The sequence below is a fragment of the Bombus pascuorum genome, chromosome 4 (assembly GCF_905332965.1).
Source record: "Bombus pascuorum chromosome 4, iyBomPasc1.1, whole genome shotgun sequence".
Lineage (NCBI taxonomy): Eukaryota > Metazoa > Arthropoda > Insecta > Hymenoptera > Apidae > Bombus > Bombus pascuorum.
The window spans coordinates 12881061-12903070 of record NC_083491.1 but is presented as its reverse complement, the minus strand read 5'-3'; the positions used below and the strand labels follow the sequence as shown (position 1 = coordinate 12903070).

At 34.5% G+C, this 22010-nt stretch overlaps 2 protein-coding genes across 3 annotated transcripts in view; both read right to left on the bottom strand.

Annotated features, from left to right (window-relative positions):
* Window positions 1–7945, bottom strand: part of LOC132906234 (SAM and SH3 domain-containing protein 1-like) — a 376602-nt gene extending 368657 nt beyond the window's left edge. For both annotated transcript variants that reach the window (XM_060958233.1, XM_060958235.1), the window contains exon 1: window positions 5665–7945. In XM_060958233.1, the coding sequence (XP_060814216.1) occupies window positions 5665–6162 (498 nt within the window). In that variant the 5' untranslated portion in view covers window positions 6163–7945. The remainder of the gene's footprint in view (window positions 1–5664) is intronic.
* A 12102-nt stretch (window positions 7946–20047) lies between these two features.
* Window positions 20048–21470, bottom strand: LOC132906235 (uncharacterized). Its single transcript, XM_060958236.1, has 2 exons — window positions 21340–21470; window positions 20048–21052 (listed from the first exon to the last, which is right to left on the bottom strand). Exons 1-2 carry the CDS (start codon window positions 21352–21354, stop codon window positions 20168–20170), a joined length of 900 nt encoding a protein of 299 aa, XP_060814219.1. The 5' UTR covers window positions 21355–21470; the 3' UTR covers window positions 20048–20167.
* Window positions 21471–22010: the final 540 nt, after the last annotated feature.

Below are 22010 nucleotides of genomic sequence, written 5' to 3'. Positions count from 1 at the left end.
CTACATTACAACATTTAAAAAAATCCGACAATTGCTCGTATCTCTACTTTGGGATATCTATATTTGCATTCTCTATACGAAAGAAAAATGATGAATATCGATATTCATCGTCCAAAATCTAAAACATAGTGTTTCCTTTCTTTCACAGTCCTATTTCTACATAGAATAAGAGAATCTCATTCGTCGCGTTTGATATTTCATGGAAACGTATTCGATCGGCCGCCTACAAGGTAGAACGGGTTAGAAAGAGGAAAGGAGCTGGAAACGGACGGTTCAGAAAGAGCTGTGACGGGGTTGGCTAAGGGATAGGTATATCGATTGAACATTTGCTCAAATATTTAAACGCTATTACTGCTGGTCTGCGTACAGTTATACTATACGATGAACTCGGTCGCCATACTCTCTCCTCTTGTCTGGAATAGCTGAAACTACTAAATTGCTCGATCATAGCGCATTTCTCCTGTTTCGCGTCTCAGCAACAATCACGCGTTATGCTATCCCACCATACAATTCAACATGACACTTCAACCACTTGATTATTCCATGTTTGGATTATGCATTAATACAAGCTGAGATAACAAAGCTGGATTTCAATGAAAGCTCTCTTTGTGCTTGCAAGCAAACAATGAATAATTCATAATAAATAGATGATTTTCATTTAGTTAGAAATTGATTGTATTAAATCCATGTTCCGACTTTTTACAACTTGTTATTTGAATTTATTCTTCGTTCAGATCTTAAGAGGCATAGAAGACTAGATCTTAAAGCAATGTACATAATATTTGGTCAAAACGAAATAAAAAAGATTTCTCGTTTGCAATTCTCAAATTAGATCGACCATTCGTAGTTGTTGTATAAAATACAAGTATGGATTTAATGAAGATAAATTCTAATTTAAACGACAATATTTTTCATGAAAACGATCTTATACTATATAAAACAATGAATCAAATCCTACACTACTAATCGTGCTAGATACATTTATTTACAGAAAATGGTACCTCGACTTCGGCTCTCCTAAACAATTTTTGACATGCAATAAACTTATACAAATAAAAATAAAATAAACTCTTTTGTACCTATGTTGTTTAAACAAATATGCAAAATGTACAAGATAAACAGAACTTTTAAAAACAAAATAAATTTCATTCCAGAGTCTCCAATTTTCACTAACTCTGAAGGAAGTACATATTTCGTTCGTAACCTCTACAACTGTACTGCACACTTTTGCATTATTCTCCGAGAATAAAGTTTTCTTAAATTGCCTTGCGGTGCTCTCGAGTGTAGCTGCTAGTTGTACCATGAAAGAGCAGCTAACAACAAATAAATAGGCGCATAGTGGCACTGATTGTATCGCGGGTGCCGTGATTGACTACGTGGTCCCTATACTTGGAATGTTGATTGACCAGATACCCAGTTGAGGCGTCGAACAAATCCAACCTTCCGGATTGGACCAATAAATACGAAAGTATGCTTCCAAGTCGGAGGTAGTACCTACATATCACTTGTCCGAAGGTCGATATATTCGCGAGAGAGCCTTGGTTACACGCGTGCACGCACGCCCACAGGAACATGTGCATTCTGCATCGAGAGGGAACAAGGAGCAGATGACGACCGGACCACCGTGCTCTGAGAGAGAACAGGTATTTTTATTGCGTTCCTTTCCCTTTTGCAATCATTTGCGCGCAAGCACCAGCACTTCCACGAGGGAAAATTTAATATAAAGGGTATTTTTCCTTATTGTTCTACGTTATTTAACTATTTATATTTATTAAATTTTTATTATTTTTATTATTTTGTAATATTTTTTAATATTTCGAAACAACTTATTCAAGTACTATTTTCGATAACATTTACTTTGTATTAATATAGAAAATGAATTTTCTCTAAAAATGGTACAGCGAAACGAAAAAAGATGTTTAGAACACTTTTCGTTTGCTCTTTTGAACACGAGTAAAATGTTTCTCACGTGTATTTTATATTTGAAAGACAAACTTGCGTTCTCGAATTTTTTTCGAAAATAATATTTATTTGTCTCACATCCTCGTTGTGTATCAAATTTTGTATACGTATCATGTAAAGAACATTTGACCTATATATTAATCCATGTAATTTAGAATTTACACACTTATTCTGTTTTATTTCTCATCAAACTAATATCAAAATATTTGAGTATGCATTATGCGTAATAAATATTTGTAACTCTCTGTATATTTAAATATGCATATTTGCAATACTGTCAAATTTGTTTTAAACCGATATTTGTTCACAAGCAAAATCAATATTACATTTCAAAATATACTACTAATTACGAAACACACAATCTGCGAAACTTCTCCTACCTGAATTTTCGTACGAATATTATCTCAAGTATTCTCAGCTAACAAACCTTTTGTGATGTTCCTATCAATAATTTATTCGTATATCTATCTATCGATCAGTCTGCACTCAGGCAACTCTACGAGCTAGTAACTTTATTAATGGCCGGATAATAAAGATAATCTTTTTACAGTCTCGAGCAATAAAATCCATCTCATAAAACTCCCAAATATTTTTTCGTAAACTCGTAAAATTGATTATAATACTGGAATAACAGCGGTTAATCCATTGCGATGGGATTGAATTAAAATTCGGAAACCAATAGGAGAGAGTGTGGATGCGAAACGTAGCATACGTGCTCGTAAATTTTCGGCCGCGGTACAATCGTAATTGCTACGTAATTTACAGTCTCCGCAAAAGCTGGCCTTTTGTCATTCAAATTCGACGGCTGCCACGATTTGTTTACGCGGTACCTTTACCAATGCGCTAAGCATCACGACCATAAACCAGTAAAATAGGGCTCCAGCCGTGTAAATACGAGGTCATAATGTCAAGGAACGGACGTAAGTAATGGCAGACTTATCCTCGACGATAGAATTACCCACACGCTTATACAGTATGTACCAATATCAGACGTGTATTTCTTTTTTCAAAGTGCACTCAGCTCTTCGCGCGATTAATTAACACAGGCAGATACTGGAAAGACGTTGTCCAGCCATGTGAATCATTAGCGACTACGATCATATTTAAAGCTATTTCAAATCGATAATATGGCCACGCTTCATATTCATGACAGTGATACAACGCGTTGGTACAGTCACGTTCTAATAATCATTTCAATTGTGTACTTTGTCTTTAGCTCAATTTCAGTTTCGTTAGTAGTCGGGTTGGTAATACGTGCTATGACAATACAATTTATTAGTTTACGACACTATGATCGACGTAACTTCTGTTACCGTGATTGTCGAATGAATTTTTTGTTTATTTCCCTTCCTTTTTCAATCGTGGTAACAAAAGATTTTGAATCTTCGCGCAAAGAAGTTTTGTACATTTATACAAGTAGCTGTAACATTAACGTCCATTTTGTAAATATACATATATTGCTACGTTTACTACGTACTCTTTTACATGATTCCTCACATTATCAGGACAAGAAAAAGTTTTATAAAAAATAACAAGCGAATTTTAAGTACATTTTAGGTAAACAAAATGTATAATTCATTTTAATTGAAGAATTTACAAGTTCCACTCATTTTGTCCTATGAAAGTTGATGAGATAATAAGAATAACTTTAAGGAAACAAAACCTATACAACTATAACTTACACATATACATTTTTGCTTACGACAAGAGTACAAATTTATAATTATCTATGTTTGCTAATCTAAAAATTAGACAAAGGGACGATTAAAACATCGAAAATAGAATTCAAACTGGTGCAATTTAATCGGACGTCATGTATATGGATCCGATAACGCTCAATGCGCAGTCTTTAGATAAGAAAATATGTTTCATATTCGCTAGCTGTTTTTCAATTGAAACTTCAGAAATACCGTTCCCAACTACTGCTGCATGAAAATATGATACGCTTTTTTAAAATTGTTTGCTTTTTAAAACGTAAAGCCTGTGGTTATTCCGGGTGGTTTGTACTCACAAACAAAAAATGTAATTACGCATGAGATGCGGTTATTTGTCTTTGTCGTCGCATAACTCCAATTTTTGAAACAATATTATCGAACCACACACTTTTCTACTTTTTTTCTGCTTAAATTTACATAACACAAATGTGCGAGTCATGAATAAAAGTTTAAAAATCAATACGATTACATTCTTCAAACTTTATTTCTCTTTTAATTCCAGCATTCGCTATAAGACTTAAATGTAAACCATCGAGCGATTCAGTTAAATAGTTAAAAATGAACCGATTATAAATATTAATTGGAATCGATTTATGTAAATGAATCTTCTCCAACGTTCAATAAAATTTATACTAGTTATCAAAATAAATATATAATTTTGATACAGTATTTAGGACGACTGCGCGCATTTATATTTATTTTATTATATTTAATTTTATCATATTTAAATTTCAAGAAATTTGAGACAGGCTTTTATCGCTAATCAATCGTGCTTGAAAGCTACATATATTATTTATCATATATTAAAAGTACATAAACGATTCGAATTTCAAAAACGAAGAATTTCCTTAATGAAATATATATATTTATTTATTTCCAATCATTGTTATTTTAATTCATTGTTTTCATAAAAAATATAAAACAAAAATATGATGAAACGTTTCATTAAAATGTATAAACTACACGGTGTCTTCGGAAAAATATAATGAATACATATATACATCGTAGAACGTATAAAATTATAGTACGCGTCTTATCCGAAGCAGTGGGGTTACTATAACGAAATAATGAATCAGAGAATTATCTACATTCTCAAGGCGTGTCTCTACAAGGGTTACGAGTTTTCTGAATTATCTTGCTTTTCTTCTGAAACATCCTCTTGATTCATATAGTTATTTCACAATTTGATAATTCGATTCGTATTTCCGATATTGATCATAAATAACCAAAAATATTATAGCGTTAATATAATTAACGATAATTTATAAATCTGCCTTTTCTATTAACTTCGATCATAGAATCATAGATATATACATTAAATTTATTATTTTATCCCATAAATTATATTTATTGTTAGAATTAGTCATTTCAATCGTTTCAGAAAAATAGATTTGTTATTTGCGTACAATTAATAAGGATGACAAATTCGGCCTTCCCTTATAAATTTACTTCTTTCGCTCAACATACTCTGTTTCTAAAGAGTACGTCAAGTTCTATTTTATCCATTTGTAACAAAATATCTCTAATACGAGATTACAATGCATATCGTAATAATCTAACATAAAATAAGATAACACATAAAAAAGAAACTAGGAAAGAAATAAACTACCTCGTAAACGTCCGTGAAAAAAATCGCAAAGTTATTATTACAACAAGCTATAGATGAGCTAGTCAATGACAGGTTGGAATTAAAAATAAAAACGTGAAAGAAATTTCAGGGAAGAAGAGAAAGAAATCAAAAAGCGAGATACTTCCGAGGATGATAAAGTTCCGTGAATTCCATGTAACTCATCTTATATCGTACCGAGCTTCTAGCCGTAAATTTTTTCGCGGCATTTTTTACCATAGCAAGCAAATAACTAACTTTGTCTTAAACGTAATAGTCAGGTATAGCGATGAAGAAAATTTACGTCCATAAAGAGAAAGAAAGAGGGAGAGAAAGGGTAAGAAAAACGAACAAAAAGGAAAAAAGGACAAGCTGACTTACCGGTGTTGTGTAAGGTTGACAAGCCAGCCTGATGCCGTCGTGCCTCAGCTTCTCCTGCAGCAGCACCCGTAGCTGCATCCTTGGGATTCTGACGAGCTCCGCCTTTCCCTCCTCGTACTCGTCCGCGAACTTGGTTAATTCCTGACCACCGCTCGAAGAGCTGGCAGTTGGCGAAGCCCTCTGCGCTTCTTTATCGCTGAGCGGTCTCTCAGAAGACGTTCTAGAAGATTTCGAGCTGACATTGTCGCACAAACAATCGTTGCTTTCTTCTAAGGTGAAGTAAACGCTCGCAGCACCCTCTTCTCTCAGTGTCTTCACCGATTGAAGTAATCTAGCTCTATGCGTTTGATTAAACACTCCGATCGCATCCAGATCGGGATCACCGATTTGCTTGCAAATCTCAAGGTCGTCGTAGCCATTGTCGATGAACGACTCGGAATATTGGCCTAAGTGAAGCGAGCGCAGCCACTCAACCACAATGTTGCTAGCCATCGTCATGTCTGTCGTTGGCGAGGAGTGCGAGGGCTTTATCACGCCCCCGCCGCTCTCTCTCTTCTCGTGTACACGTGTCTCTCCCTTCGACTTCCTTTCCGAGATCTCGTCCCGTTCTGTCCTTGTCTCCTCCTTGCCTATGCGCTCTGTCTCGAAACTACGCGCCGCGACATCTTCGAAAGAATGCGGATCGACGACGACGTCTTCAGGGAAAGAACGAAGTCACGTATGATATTCGCTATCGAATCGGCCTGAAACCGATCCCGGGTCCGATTGCTTTTTCTTGTAATGGGCGGTACCCTCGATTAACGGCTCCTTCGAGAATACCGATCGACTACGCGCGCGAGGGGGAGGAGGGTTACTGCACTGGTCACGTTCGATCTTCAACGTGCGGTGCCCCGGCTCATTACGAGGCGCGGACGATCGAACTGGTTCGACGCGCCGATACGATCTCTCTCTCGTTTCGAACGCTTCTAAGCGAACCTCTGCTTTGCTACGAGTCGCTTTCTCTTTCTCTCTCTCTCTCTCTCTCTCGCTGCACAGTTAAGAATTAAAAGAAAAACGCGGGTAATTGTACTCCGTGTCCCTGCCTCGTTCTATTTCACGAAGCACGCTTCTCGGTCGGTAAGAGAGAATAGCAGAGAAATTCAACCGATCCAAGGTATTAATCCTTTTAAACGCAATCGATTCAAACGCACGTGTCTCGATTCGGAACACCAAATTACAACTGACGAATGTTATTGCGCGCGACCTGCTAGGTATTGGCTTTGTTTATAGCCTATATAATGTAGCACGCGCAATAAGAAATCTTTTATTTATCAGATATTTACCACTATTACTTTATACGTACTTCGAATGCTAGGGATTTTCGTAGCACTTTTGTTCGAAGGATAATACAAACTCGCACGTTTTCAATGTATACTGGCGTACCTTTCACAGAAGAATGGAAGACGTCAAACAAACAATATGGCTTTAATCACAGAACATACACTAATCTACATTCAGTCGAATCGTAAGAATTCTTTTCTTCCAACACTATTATGATACCGACACGTCCCTCTTGTGGTTATTCCTTCCTGACCTTGAAGTCTCTTCTCACGAAACTACCAACAGTTTCGCTCCAGTAATGTTATATCGTTAACGTAACCTCTCTTCGATTTCCTGTTAGAAATACTTTCTTTTGCTTACAAGTAAAACTTCACTGTTTCCGATGAAATTCAACGAGGAACTAGTTGAATGGAGCAGTAAACAAGAAACACATCACGTATGTACAGGTGGGAAAAAACGATACAAATTCATGGAAATATCAAGTTACGCGCGTGAAATAGAAATCGACGAACGTTAAAATTACACGAGTTGCTATATTCCAGTTTCTTTTTTCTTTTTAGAATGGGCGACAGGGACACGTGAGTGACAGAGAGAGGACGACCGAAACCGCAGACAGAAACGGCGGTCTTCGGGATCGTTCGTGCCGGTATTGAAACCGTAACCTTGAAAACTCCGAAAGAGGAAAGACCGACACGGTCGGAAAGCACGCGGTCCAGCGTTCACAATAAAACCTGCCTGTTATTTCTATCGCGCGCTGCTCCTTCTCACTGCTTTCAAAACATATCGGGAACAATATGTCGAACTTGATTTCACTGAATTCACGTCGCTCATAATCACGGTAAGCAAAGCGTCATCAGTGCTCGAAACAAGATACGCGAAATACGCAACTACAACACGACATCACCGCGACGCGATACACGGCTCGACTGACGCGAGGCATTCGCCAGAGGGAGCTCCACTCGTCTCTTCGTGCCGTGTCCCCACTCCATTAACCGGCATATCCCCACCACGTGTTCTATCATCCCCACTACTGGTAGTTGAAGCAACTTGGACCAGCGAGATCCTGTTGATGCGCTCCTGCGCTGCCACGATGCAACAGCCGCGTTCTTCTTCCTCTCTTTCTTTTCTTTTCTCCTGCTCGTTCTTTCTCTAGTTCGACACGGGTACATTACACTGCAAAAACGGTAGCTTTATAGTCCAGCAAAAGACGTTGCCTTAAAATATATTCGATCTGTAAGAATTCTATAATTCGAACGATGAAATTTCACGGAATAATATTGGATCGTTTTGGAAAGTTAGTAATAGACTAGGGTCAAATTAAACGTAATATAGATAAGTAATAAAAGTGGTATTAATGGTTCTTAGTAGTTTGTAACTTTGTTAACTATTGAGCACCGTGTGATTGATAATTTCGTAACAGGGTCAACGTAGGAATAGAATGGCCATTTGTTTCTTGTGAATTGTATATTAATCATATGCTTGTATAATGAAATTACGAAATTAATAAACAGAATTGGTTTCTGAGAGGCTCATTTATGTCACAACCCAATAGATCGCGTAATAATATTAGAAAACAATATAGTTGAATAATTCTTAGATAATTTTTCAAAACTATATATTTGATACGGTAACTATAAATTGATACGGTAGAAAGTATTCGGTAAAAATCATTTTCTCATTTGTGGGACCTTCTTATATGTGCAAATCCAGAAATCGTATTCGTATACAAATAAAAGAAAGGCTATTGTTTGAATTTAACGAGGGCGCTGAACAGATAGAGCGGTAAGTTGATTTCAAGTAGCGATGTTCGTGCCGTGCACACGCCCAGAACGCATTACGCTAGGGAGAAGGAGAGTTAGCATCGATGACTATCTACGAACATCGCAATCAGGGTCTTTGTTAGAATTGTGGCATTTATAAATGAATGCCTAACAGAAATGGTATGAGACTCACGACCCGTCGAGCCAATAATCTATAACACCCTGCCACATAAATGGCTCGCACACTGCCTATTATATTACGTTCAAACAAAATTAAATTGCATCAAGCAGTGAATGTGACAGGGAAAGAGCCCATTATCCAACGTTCCACTGCATAGAAATATAGATTTTTTTTTTCTCAAAATTATCTATTGATGATGAATGATATTCAGAATTTGTACTATTGATACAGTTCACAAAAATTCCTTTGTGAATGAAATTGTTATAATACGTAACGTTATAGGATAAGAGCAAGGTATTACTAATAATAATGTAGTTATCATATTTAATGCAATATTCAGTTTATAAAATGTATGAAAGTAACTTGCTACTTTGAAAATCTAGGAAAGCCTTTTAATAGGAACTTTTTCATAAAAATGAACTGATAGAATGTCAAAGATTCTGCTTTGCGGATTTTCATGTTTCATAATGCATCAAACATATCAAACATATACATAGAAAAATTACATGTATGGCGTAGTGAATTTAAGGGGATTGGAGTCATATTGCTTTTTAAATGTATACTAACATTTAGAAAATTATATTAATTTTATTTAAAATCATTCTTAAGAACATCCGATGTTATACATCACACACGACAAATTTCTGCAAATTATAAATTTTTTAATTATTATGTACATCAGTTAGCTATATTCGTCATTTTTAATAAAAAATATAAATAGAAAATGGACTAATTACTAGTTTCTAAAACATTTCATATTACAGAAATTAGGAACAGAATAGGTAAATGTCACTGTTTTCATTTTACATATAATTAATGAATGCAGTCGTGTGAATAGTGATCCGTTAACACAACTGATATGTAGGTGATTTCTAAATATCAGATATAATTAGATGCATTCGTGTTTAGATGTCTCGCCGTTCACATTCATAACATGGTGCTCAAATGACAAGTGACAATGGTAGACGTACAGAACTTTCCTACGGTTATCGTCGGTATTTATGCGAGTAAAGATGGAATTAATTGAATGATCCGCATGGACGTCCTGTCCTGCTATGACGCCAAAGCAGGGAGTGACAAGTAGCTCTCAATAACGTGATATGACATCGCGTGCCATGGACACGAAGGACCCCCTCAATGCAGACCTCGCTATTTCCTCGCTTCGGTCGAGTAATTTGCTTTTGGACCAGGGATGAGATTGAAAGATGAGTTACCTGTCAATATATTAACTCGTTTCCGCAATATGGGAAATTACTACGAGACAGACAATGGATTTGCTTCGTGTGACACCTTCGATGTGCTTATATGATCCTGTGATGACGTCTAATATATTAAACTTCCGAAAAAATTAACTAGGCAACTTAGAATTTACAAAATTCCACTTGTCTAAATATTTAATGATTATAATTTTAAACAATGATTCTTATTGTAATTTCGAGACTTTGAAATGTTCGTAGATTATTCACTGTGCGAAAAAAAGAAAAATAAAATTTATGTTAAAAATCGTAACAGTATAACTTGTACTAAAATCCACAATTATAGTAAACAATACTTTTTCAGTGTTTCTATTGGAAGTTAGATAGGCTTAGATTAGACTTAATGGTATAAATTTATTGACTATTCTGTGTTAAGTTATAAAAATTATAAAATGGATTATGTAAATTAAATTGAACGATATGATTGTCAAATGTTAAATCATTTTTGCACAAATAAATGGTTTAATGCAATATCTCTGTTTAAGTGTTCTCGGGGTTTCCTTTTGAATATATAGAATTCGTGCACTGTGATAGTTGACTGCGTATGATAAAATGTGACCTCTGAACCTAAGCAATCACTACATATGTATGGAGTAGGGTAAAACTTATATATTCCCCGTGGATTCTAGTTAAATGCTTGTTTTATCTCTAATCTGTACAATGATGGAGCGTAGTGGAAATAAAAGCTTATACGGAAGAAGTTTAATAGCAAAATCATAATATAATAATAAATTAAATTTATCAGAAACGATGATAATGAGAAACAACATCCATTTCTCTACTCGTCCCCATGTTTAATAAATCATCTACATCTCTTTCACATTACATTAAATTTAATACGTATAAAATAGTACACAATTAAAATATAGATAATATAAAATATTAATATTACTTTTACGTTTTCACGTATCAGGACAGAGAGCAGAAAATTGAAAGGTGATAAGCAGTGACATAATTTCGTCGATATTTCATGTACGTGCTCATTTCTCCCTGTGAGATTGAAATCAATTTTTCCGGCAGATTTTTTCAAGTGCACTTACCATTCTGAATTTGTATCACGTTACCTGTCACGTTCACGCATTCCGCACCACGCTGATTCCATTCGAAAATAAATTTAAACAGATTGGTTCGTCAGTCGTTCTATCCTGCAACTCTTATACGAATACCGATCTATTGTTTACGAGTACGGTGACGTGGTGTTTACGGTGTATTTTACTGTTTCAAAACAATCAATAAAACCATGCGTTCTGTTCCCATGTGGCGTTATGTCGTTCGAAAACGCCTGTGTCGCTGCTACTAGATCTACAGCCTTACGTGTAAGCCAATAGTAGTAAAAAACAGCTTTTTATTAGGCAGTGATAGTTTATCAATAACACCATTTAGATGTCAGTATTTGGGTAGAAATTACATAACGATAGCATAGAAAATAAATGTTTTGACGCAATTTATTAAGAATTAGAGCTACAATATGTTTTCGATAATATACTTTCGTCTTAAAGCTAAAGATCTGATAATTTCAACATCCTTACATATATATTACTTTATAAATTATGTTTACGTATTAAGAGCTATTGATTGCACGACATATTTTCCAAGTTATAATGATTTTTGTTCTGTTTTAATAGTAATCGTTAATATGTTAAAAGAATTCGTCACTTTCACTTAATAAAATGTGGTTTTAGACACATGCATTTTTCAATCTTTTTATCGAACTTCTCTGGAGCACTATACTCTTTTGTACAGCTGGCGACATCTATTGGTCGAGGATCTACGTTTAAAAGGCCAGAACAAGTTACATGCAATCATATCCATCAATGCGAAAGAATCAATTACGAAATAGTATTTTAATGGATGATACGTTATATTTTATTCAAATTATTATTTAAGATGTATTAATATAATTTTTATTAATTTATAATAATATCTCATTCATATCTTATACTTACAATATTTTTATACTATTGAGCTTATAATTTGTTCACGTTATTTATGCGTTTTACAAACATTTCAACAGTCATTCTAATATATCATCGACTTTAGATTTATATAACACGAGGTGCCGTAAATAAATTTTATGAATATCGATTTTCCGACTTTTCATAATTAAAGTACAAGTTCTTTCAATAAGAAAAGATTCAGAATCTTGAAATCATGTGATATTAACTGGTAGTAATGAAAAATGCTTAATAAAGGTAGAACGGGAAATCAATAGTTTTAGTTTGAAATGCAGAAATTTATTTTCGTTTCCACAAAAGAAATTCGATATATTCTTACTCCTTGCAGCTTCACAGAATACTCATAACCTCATGAATTGATATATATTTTATTCAAGTGTTGCGTATCCGATCTGTTAGTCACTTCTACGAGGTGTTAAATTCTTGCACAATAATTAGATTCTATTTTTCTTCTAGAAACTCATCACATATTGCAAATCACATCTTACAGATCTCTAATGGTATCTTACAATTAGACACTACCTGTATTTAGAGTTTCCCTTGAATCATATTTTCAAAAATATTTTTTATTTATATAGTATATATGAAAATGTTGTTAGACAAAATTAATTAGATATCTATCCGTAATGAAATTTATGTTTGTCAGCTTGCCTATTCCTATGACGATGAAATAACAGCCAATACTTCATTAATTCGACGTCATAACGGAGTATAGTAATTAGCTAATTCATTTCAACGCTCTTTCTCTCCTTAGGATGTAAACAGACAACATCTCCAAGGAAAGTGATTCACGCTGTCGCCAACTAAAACAAACTTAGAAAACAAGCTGGGGAACAGCAGAGGCCATAAAAAATGAGTTTTCTTAAGTAAAAGTTAAGCGATCTAACTGCATTTCAGAAGTAATTTAGTTCATTAGTTTACAATCTACAAGGCAATTATCCTACAAGCAACTATCTTGTTAGTTTGTATTTCTACTTGCCTTTAATCTACTCCACGTTGTTCATTCGTACTTAATGAGAAAATAAATTGATATAAACGTAATAATTACGTACAAATGTTGCAATGCTTGAACTAAGAACAAAAGAACTAATAAAGTTCACTTAAATGCATATTAAATACACATTTATTAACATATCCCTATTCTGATTCGTGTTATTTTAATTTTTCATACTTATATACGTATGTATATCATTCACCTACTAAAAATTATGGATATTAAAATACGTATACGCTAATACATAGCTATGTATGAATTAAAAATTCAACGAATATATATATATAGTACATATATATACACTATGTATATACTGTATAAACATATATATATATGTGTTTTATGCACCTAAGTTTTTAATATACGTTCGAAACCATGATTTGTAGTAATAACTTAGCAATCTGGACGAAACAAAAAATTACGTTTAAAATTCTTCGTCAGGGTGGGAACTATTACCTTTTGCATCATAATCTTGCTAGACCTCTTTACGTATATCGGTTCTGCTACTTTTAGAAACAAAAATCAGAATAACCATGAATCAAGGATTAACAAGTTTCATTTTATAAGCTCAAGTTATCACTACTGAAAAAGTGCATCTTCGATTCTTGCCAGTTTGATATATAAATCTTGAAACTTTCATAAAAATCAATGATGACCATTCAGAGAATGTCTTCTACTGGATATTTATTGTGCTGTAACTTCGATCATGGAATAACAAGAACGTCAGAAAAATCAACATTAACTGGCGATTTGTCGGACTGTGAAGCATAGAATAACGCGCTTAGCGATGCTGCGAAATAGCGATCGTAAATAGCAGGTTCGTGGACCAGTATAAAAGTTGAGCTAGTAGTTACAGCTTAAGCCGGTGGCCGGTTACAAAAAGCTAGTGGGCATCGTTGGATGAGCGTTATGCGTGTATATCATCCGCGTTAACTGCCGATATAAAGTCCAAAGCAAAAATTTAGATGCACGATCCACTGTGCCAGGCTGTTTGACGCTGCGATGCTACGGCAACGTTGTATGTAATTAAATGGCCAGGCGGTTAGTGTATTTCACCGGTGTGATTTACTAGTCTCAGACGAATCGTTTTCATTTCGTGTCATTAACACTTTACACTGCACAGTTCGCTGTATCAGCTCACGCTCGTTACCGTAACAATTTTTCACCTTCGTTCTGCTACATTACATATCATTTCAAATTTTCCCGCTTGATATACGGAATTTTATAATTTCGTGCGTTACATACGGATCAAAATGAATCCTTTAATAATCTATGTATATGTAAGTGGCCAAGGAATGTATGTATTTTTGAAATTTTTTGAGTTGAAATTAAATTAATGTAATTTTGAAGTAATGTTTTTGTTTAAAAAGAGAGATTAAAATCTGATATTCACATAATTTTAGAATATAATAATAAGATAGAGTCAAATCTGTGTCTTTACCACAGTAAATTTAATTAATATTAACTTGTCCCGAAATTACAGTCCTTTTCCTTCATGTTTAGTCTTTCAATTAGTCTGATTGCGAATCTAATAATTTCTGTAATATTGCTATTACCATTTGAGAAGCATCATCCTGATCCAAACGCGTTCAAATTTCGAAAGTACAATTCATTTATGTATAGAAAAGATTCAATTTAAATAAAACAGATGGATTAATAATTAAACTTTATTATATTGAAAGTATTTCGCCCGGCAACTTGTATAGCTAAATCTGTAAAACTTAGACCGAAGTTGAAACTTTCGCCTTCTCCAGTGTAGCTTAAATACTGAGGGTGCTAATGATGCTTTGGAATCTGTGTAATTAAGCAGGGGTCTTGCGAATAAATTTACAGTGGCCCTAAATCCTTCACGTTAGATAAATGTTTACAATTAGCTTCTACGATGTACGCATTTCAAATTGCCAATGTCTGTTCCATCTAAGTAATAAAATAATGCCTTTGCAAATATTGTTAGCGAAGTATTTATTCATTACCATTGGGTATGTACACCCTTGGACAAAAAGATAGCACATGTGTGCTATCATTAATTTCTCATAGATAGAGTCCGAATTTCCCAAGTTTGACGAATGGCATATAAACAGTACCTTGTAGTAATAAGGTATATGAGCTTGAAACTGTATCTTCGCTATTCCTCTTGTATTTATCAACAATGATTGTGAAATCCGGTCGGCGAAATGATAGCACACCAAGCATTTTGTTTCCATTCCTTAGTATTTCTGTGTATTCTGAGTGGTGTAGACGTAGTGAAAAGTAGAAGAATTTCATTAGAAACCTTACAAATTTCGATTCAAACAATGGGACGTGGAAAACAGCTAAATAGTGAAGAGATTCAAACAGTTTTGAAATTAAAGAAAGAAAACTTTACTATTTCTAAAATTGCAAAAGTTCTCAGTAGAAGTCGGAAAGTCATTTATAATTTACTGAAAGATGTAAATAATTATGGAACAAAAAAAAGCAGTGGGAGACCTTCCGCGATTAGTACTCGTGAAAAACGTGCAATTTTACGTGCCGCGTCAAATTCGCTTCTCACGTCACGTGAAATTGCAGAAAAAGTTGGCGTAAAAACTAATCCTCGGAATGTCAGACGTGTACTACAACAATCCGCGCACATAAAGCGGATGAAATTAAAACGAAGACCAGCTCTAAAGCAGATTCACAAGGAGCATCGATTATATTTTGCAAAAGAACATATACGGTGGAACAAGAAGTGGAGGAAAGTTATATTTACAGATAAAAAAAGATTTAATTTAGATGGCCCAGATGGATTCAATTTTTACTATCATGATGTAAGAAAAAAAAAATTGTCACAAATACGGCGTCAAATGGGTGGAGGTAGCATTATGCTTTGGGCAGGTATTGGGTATAACGGAAAGACTGATTTAATATCAATTCGCAGCAAGATGAATGCTATAACCTATCGTAATTTGATACAAAATCAAATTGCAAAGTACGCAACACATATTGCGAGACAAGATTTTATTTTTCAGCAAGATAATGCTGCAGTTCACACCGCTAAGGTTGTGAAAGAATATTTTTCAACAGAAAATATTGCAGTTTTGGACTGGCCTGCATGCTCCCCCGATTTAAACATAATCGAAAACTGTTGGAGTAAATTAAGCAATGCCGTTTATAGAGAAAATAGGCAATTTGAAAGTATTAATCAGTTAAAAAAGTGCCTTGAAGAGGAATGGAGAAATATATCGCTGGATTATATTAGAAAACTATATCGTTCTTTGCCGAAACGAATGCTGGAGGTGGTGGAGAATAAGGGAGGATCCACACATTATTAAATTTTAAAAGGTTTTTTATTTTTGTACAATTTAGTAGATAATAAACACTACAACTTTTGAAAGTGTGCTATCATTTCGCCGACCGGATTTCACAATCATTGTTGATAAATACAAGAGGAATAGCGAAGATACAGTTTCAAGCTCATATACCTTATTACTACAAGGTACTGTTTATATGCCATTCGTCAAACTTGGGAAATTCGGACTCTATCTATGAGAAATTAATGATAGCACACATGTGCTATCTTTTTGTCCAAGGGTGTAGTTATCTCTAATTTAACTAGATTACGTAGTGCCCCTTTAATCACTTAAAGTAAAATGTTGGTTAGAAAGTTGCAAATGATCATTTAAAAAGCATATAATACAGAAACGTGGAATATACGTGTTTTATTAAAAATATTACAAGAGGAAGATACGGATTGATCAACGAAGGACATAAATAGAAGAATTTGAAGAACTGAATTATCAGAGAAGACCACGTCAAAAGAAAATGTATTAATAGTATAATTAAAGTAAAATTTACTGCGTGATAAACATTAAGGATATTAATGTAAATAGGACACTAAATACTTTCGAGGGTAGAAAGAATTCATTAATTACCATAAACCATAATAATAAATTGTATTACGACGGTGTATTTATTTGTGTTTATTTCAATAATTAAATTGCAATTTACAATTTCTGTAATGTATATGAATATATATATATAATATATGAATTATATAATTAAATATATGAATATATATATAAACCTTCATCGAGGTTTTTCAAACAAAAAAAAAAAAAAAAAAAAAAGAAACAATGAAAACAAAAACTGCTAAGTATAATTGACTACTAATATCTTGTATTTTATACATTACGTGTATACTATAGCCAGATACCTATTTTCGAATCTTCTACATGCAGGTTCTCTTAATTATAACTACTGCTGCAAATATCGCAGACGAATTGGAAATGACGTACAAATATTTGTAAGGAAAGAGGAAAGGCTTTATTTTAATGAGCACATATTAATGAATCTGTAATAAAGTAGCTTCCACACTTCAACCGTTATTTCAATCCTTACAACCATATATTAGTTATACTCAATAATTAGTGGTTAAATATGCATACATTAATCATTAACATAATAATATATTATTGTCACTGTATTATGTATGTACGTGTGTATATAAATACTAGAAATAAATGATCTAAATGACAACTTTCCTTTCATTATGTTCATCAAATTTCTAATAGCTAACCAATATGTATAATGGACAAGAATTTGAATATCTTCATACAAAAAATAATCAAATTTAAAAATAATTAATTTTTTCAAAAATGTAAAAATATTTGACATTTAATGCCTGCATTTAGAAATGTATGGTAATAATCCATATCTACTATTTTATAGCGCATCTGTAACAGACTTATTTAAAATTGTGCAAACAGAAGTACACCGTTCTAGGAGAATGTCTCCCGCTTCGTTTCTCGTCTCAGGTCAGTTTATAAACAAACTTCCGGCTTCTACGTCTAATCTCGCAATTTCTTCGTTCGAAGCTCGGATAGAGCCAGTTTCACGTGTGTACGAGCGCACGAAGTGATATCAGAGACGGTAGTTTAACGACATTGTAAACCCGGGGGCAACATACAAGGAATGTTCTTCGTTTCTGGAAGGGATGCATACAAGGCTGGCCTCGTAGCTAGAAAAGCTCCGGTTAATTCAGATACCAGGCAGAAGTCGTAAAATAGTGCGTGACTGCCAGTTTTCTGGCAAAAAGTGGACAGGAGTACACATGACAAGTATATTCTCGCGCTTTCGCCTCGATGTTCGCGCGTGCACGCGCGGGTTCATTCGTGTGAGTGCGCGCTTGAGCTTCGCGGAAAAGGCAACTCGCAGAAGTTGGTGAAGTACGAGCGTGACACATACATCTCCCATGACTACAGATACTGTTACGAAGATGGCGGTAGGCAACTGAAAAAGTACACAACCGCGGGCTTTCCAGTGGGATACGAAGGGTGATTGCCAGAAGTGGGGACGAAGAACTAAGGGTGACTTGAAATAGCTTGTAATAGCATATCTAATATACGCATAAGCTAGTTAATACAAACTGAATTGAAACTTCTAATTGATGTTATATTTCGCTTTGTTTCGTCGTGAATCTACGCGTCTAAAATCTAACTTTGTGCGAAGTCTGATTACGATTGTTGAACTCTAGATTGCTTTCTGACTATTCGCATTTTTTGGATAGAGAATCGTGGATGATGGATGACTGGGTCACATTTTTCTGTTTCCATGGTTTATATTTTATAAGATTTCTTTATTAGATACACAAAAATACATAAATAATTGCAGTTTTTGAAATTAGGGTAGAAAAGAAACTACATGTATAAATTATATTTTTTAAATAGAACTCGTACCTACAAATTATTCCTAACCGTATCTGTCTTTTAAAAAATAAAACTGTGTATATAATTGTGTAAAATAATGATACAAACGTAAACCAAAAATTATACATATAACTCAGAAATGTTCCAGCCATCATCGTCTGCGGTTTAATTCTTTTGCTACGATGAAGCTGGTTGTCAGTCACTGTACAGGGCAGTTGAGTCGTCAGTTTGCATTTTGCAGTAAACAGAGTGTAATAATATGCAAATTGGACAAAATAATCGTAGAAAAATATTTAGTTAGCCTAAGGTTACTAAAGTATGCTATGTTCGAGCAGGGTTGTTAACCCTTATCACTCGAACTGGCAGCAATGTTGCCAAACGCAAGCTTGCTACTCCAACTGACAGTATTGGAGTGATGAGGGTTAGCTAATTTGAAATTTCATCGACTATACTCAGGTTTAGTCGACGCACGATTATAGCCATCTTTAACGATTTAAAGTTTAAGAATTAAGCCCGTTTACTTGAGAAGATCTGTAATGTAAGATTGTATAAAAATTTATGTCATGGAATTTTTGAGCATACAAAATTTATATCCCTTCCAATAAGATTATAGAATCGATAATAATTCTATTAATAGTAATCTTATTTATTACGATTTTGTAGGATAAAGTTCTCACACGTGTTGAGTGTTTCCCAACAGGATATCTGATCATATGAAATCATACTAAAAGATAATATTTTCCTGTCTCAATTTAAATGAAAATTTCAATGAACATACAAACTTCATGGAATCTTACGGATTTCATATTTCTTTGATTATCTTATCGTTTTTAGCATTCAAATTTATATTAAGAAAGAACTTATTTGCATCTTTATGTATAAAGATTTAAGAGCGAGATGAAAATTAAAGTAATCCATAAACGTGTAAGTTATACATTATATTATATCATAATATGTGAATGACAAGCAATGACAAAGTTATAAAAAATTACGTGATAGGGTAAAACGTTCTTCCTCGTTCAAAATGAATACACGGAAACTATATTTGAGGATCTGGAAAGTATTGAAACATAAATTGAAAATAGTACAACTTTTTTTATTCAAATATATAAAGAATTGTACAATCGTTTGCGTAAACCACATGTATCGAAAGTTTACGAAGAATACAATTTCGTGCGAACAGTCAATTTATTTATCGAATTTATAAACTACGATCATAATTTTGTAAAGGAACTCAACGATTCATCTCTAATTGTGAAATATATAACACTACATATTGTGGAGCTTCTTGCGACCAATTAAATGCAATATAAAACTTCATAAAACTTTCCTTTTGCATTGCATTTTGACTTCACATGACAATATAATTTCAATTTAGAGAAGTAATTGTTTCGACGGTGCAGGGTACGAATATCCATCATTGGAAGCTGCGTGAGCAGAGCTCGATGCCAAGCTGCCCGACGATGAAATTGATACTGATCCACTAGAGTATCCACTGCTATAGCTACCTGAGCTAGGTACTCCATAAACTTTGCTGGGCACGTTGAAAGAATCCAATGAAAGTCCACCTCCAGAAACGTAGCTTGACGGGACTCCATAATTTCTACTTGGATAATTGGCTGAGTTGTATGAGACTCCCACAGAGGGCACGGAATGAACAACGGAGCTTGGTACACCATAAGAAGTGCTAGGTACACTGACGGATCCCACGGACAAAGGTACCGAAGCAGCTAGAACAGGGCTGCTGTGAACTGGTGCTGGTGACAGACTAGGGACACCATAACTTGAACTTGGTACTGAGACGGAGGCGCTGTAAGATGGAAGAGGTGCAGCAACGGGGACACCATAAGATGCGACTGGGGCAGAGACGGGAGCGTGGAATGGAACAGAAACAGGAGCGTGAACTGGAATAGAAACAGGAGCGGAGACGGAAGCGGTGTAGGATGGAACTACTGACGAAACAGAGCTGCTATAGGATGGAACTGGTGCAGAGACTGGAACGTCATAAACTGGCGCTGGAGCAGAATAAGATGACACTGACGCTGGGACACCATAGGACGAGGCTGGAGCGGAGGACACCACGTAGGGTTTCTTGACAGATGTTACGGAAGATACAGGTGGGAGGTATCCGGAGTCAACTGAAGCTACTTCGCCCGATGCGCCAAAGCCATGGTTGCCACCGATAAGACCACGTTTCTGCACTTTCTTTACGGATTCACTTGCGCTAACGACGATAAGTGAAGCGACGAGTAAAGAAGCCTGAAAGGAAATATATGTTATCGCATTTTTTATCTAAATAGTTATTTTGCGCGATTAAATGAATGTAATGTGTGTGAGTAATAAAGGATTAAATGATTAATGAAAACGAATAAGTGTTTAGCTGTTAGTTAACGGAAAGTTAAATGGGAACATGGAAGAGAACAAGTAACTGAAAATTAATTTTGTAATTAATGCAAGTTTGAAAGTATGTTAGAAAATGCTTATTTGGATTAGTTTCGATTAGATTAGATTAGTTTCATTATGTGGATAAAGGTGCTGTTACTTACTACGAAGGTCTTCATGATGTACTTGGGTTAAGAAATGGAATCGAACTGTGGCTTAGAGGAAAAATTCGTCGGTATTTATACGGTGACACGCCACGCGAGAACTCCTTTCACTTGCAAGATACAAAATCCCCCAAACTTTTATACTGACGTAAAATATTAAAATTATATTTCGTTCGATATTTACGGTGTCTATGGTTGAATAATAGATTTTGCATAATTGTTTAGTAAACGATAGGATAATTAACATCAACTTAAGTATATATTCTCTTACCATTTATGAGAATTTTTATGTGCAAATCTGCTGCTTTTCTCGATAACAAAATTGTACTTTTTGTTCAAAATTATGATTGTTAAATGAAAGAAAAAGAATGGTGATTAGAGGTTTCAAATAAACATTATTGATATTGCTCTCAATTTCTATGAAAGAATATAATTTTCAACTTTTTGATATACTTTCACATGTTTCTTCCAAATTTAATATCTGTATAGGAAACAATCAATGTCATCAATGATGACGTACCGTTTCCAATAGTCGGAAATGTCATACACACGTACCATAATTACTCCAACAATTCAATCGACTTGTCAACTCACTCGTAAAGGAAAGAGAAATATTTATTACTATGGTTTAATCTGTAAAAGGTTATATTAATTCTATAAATTTTGACATA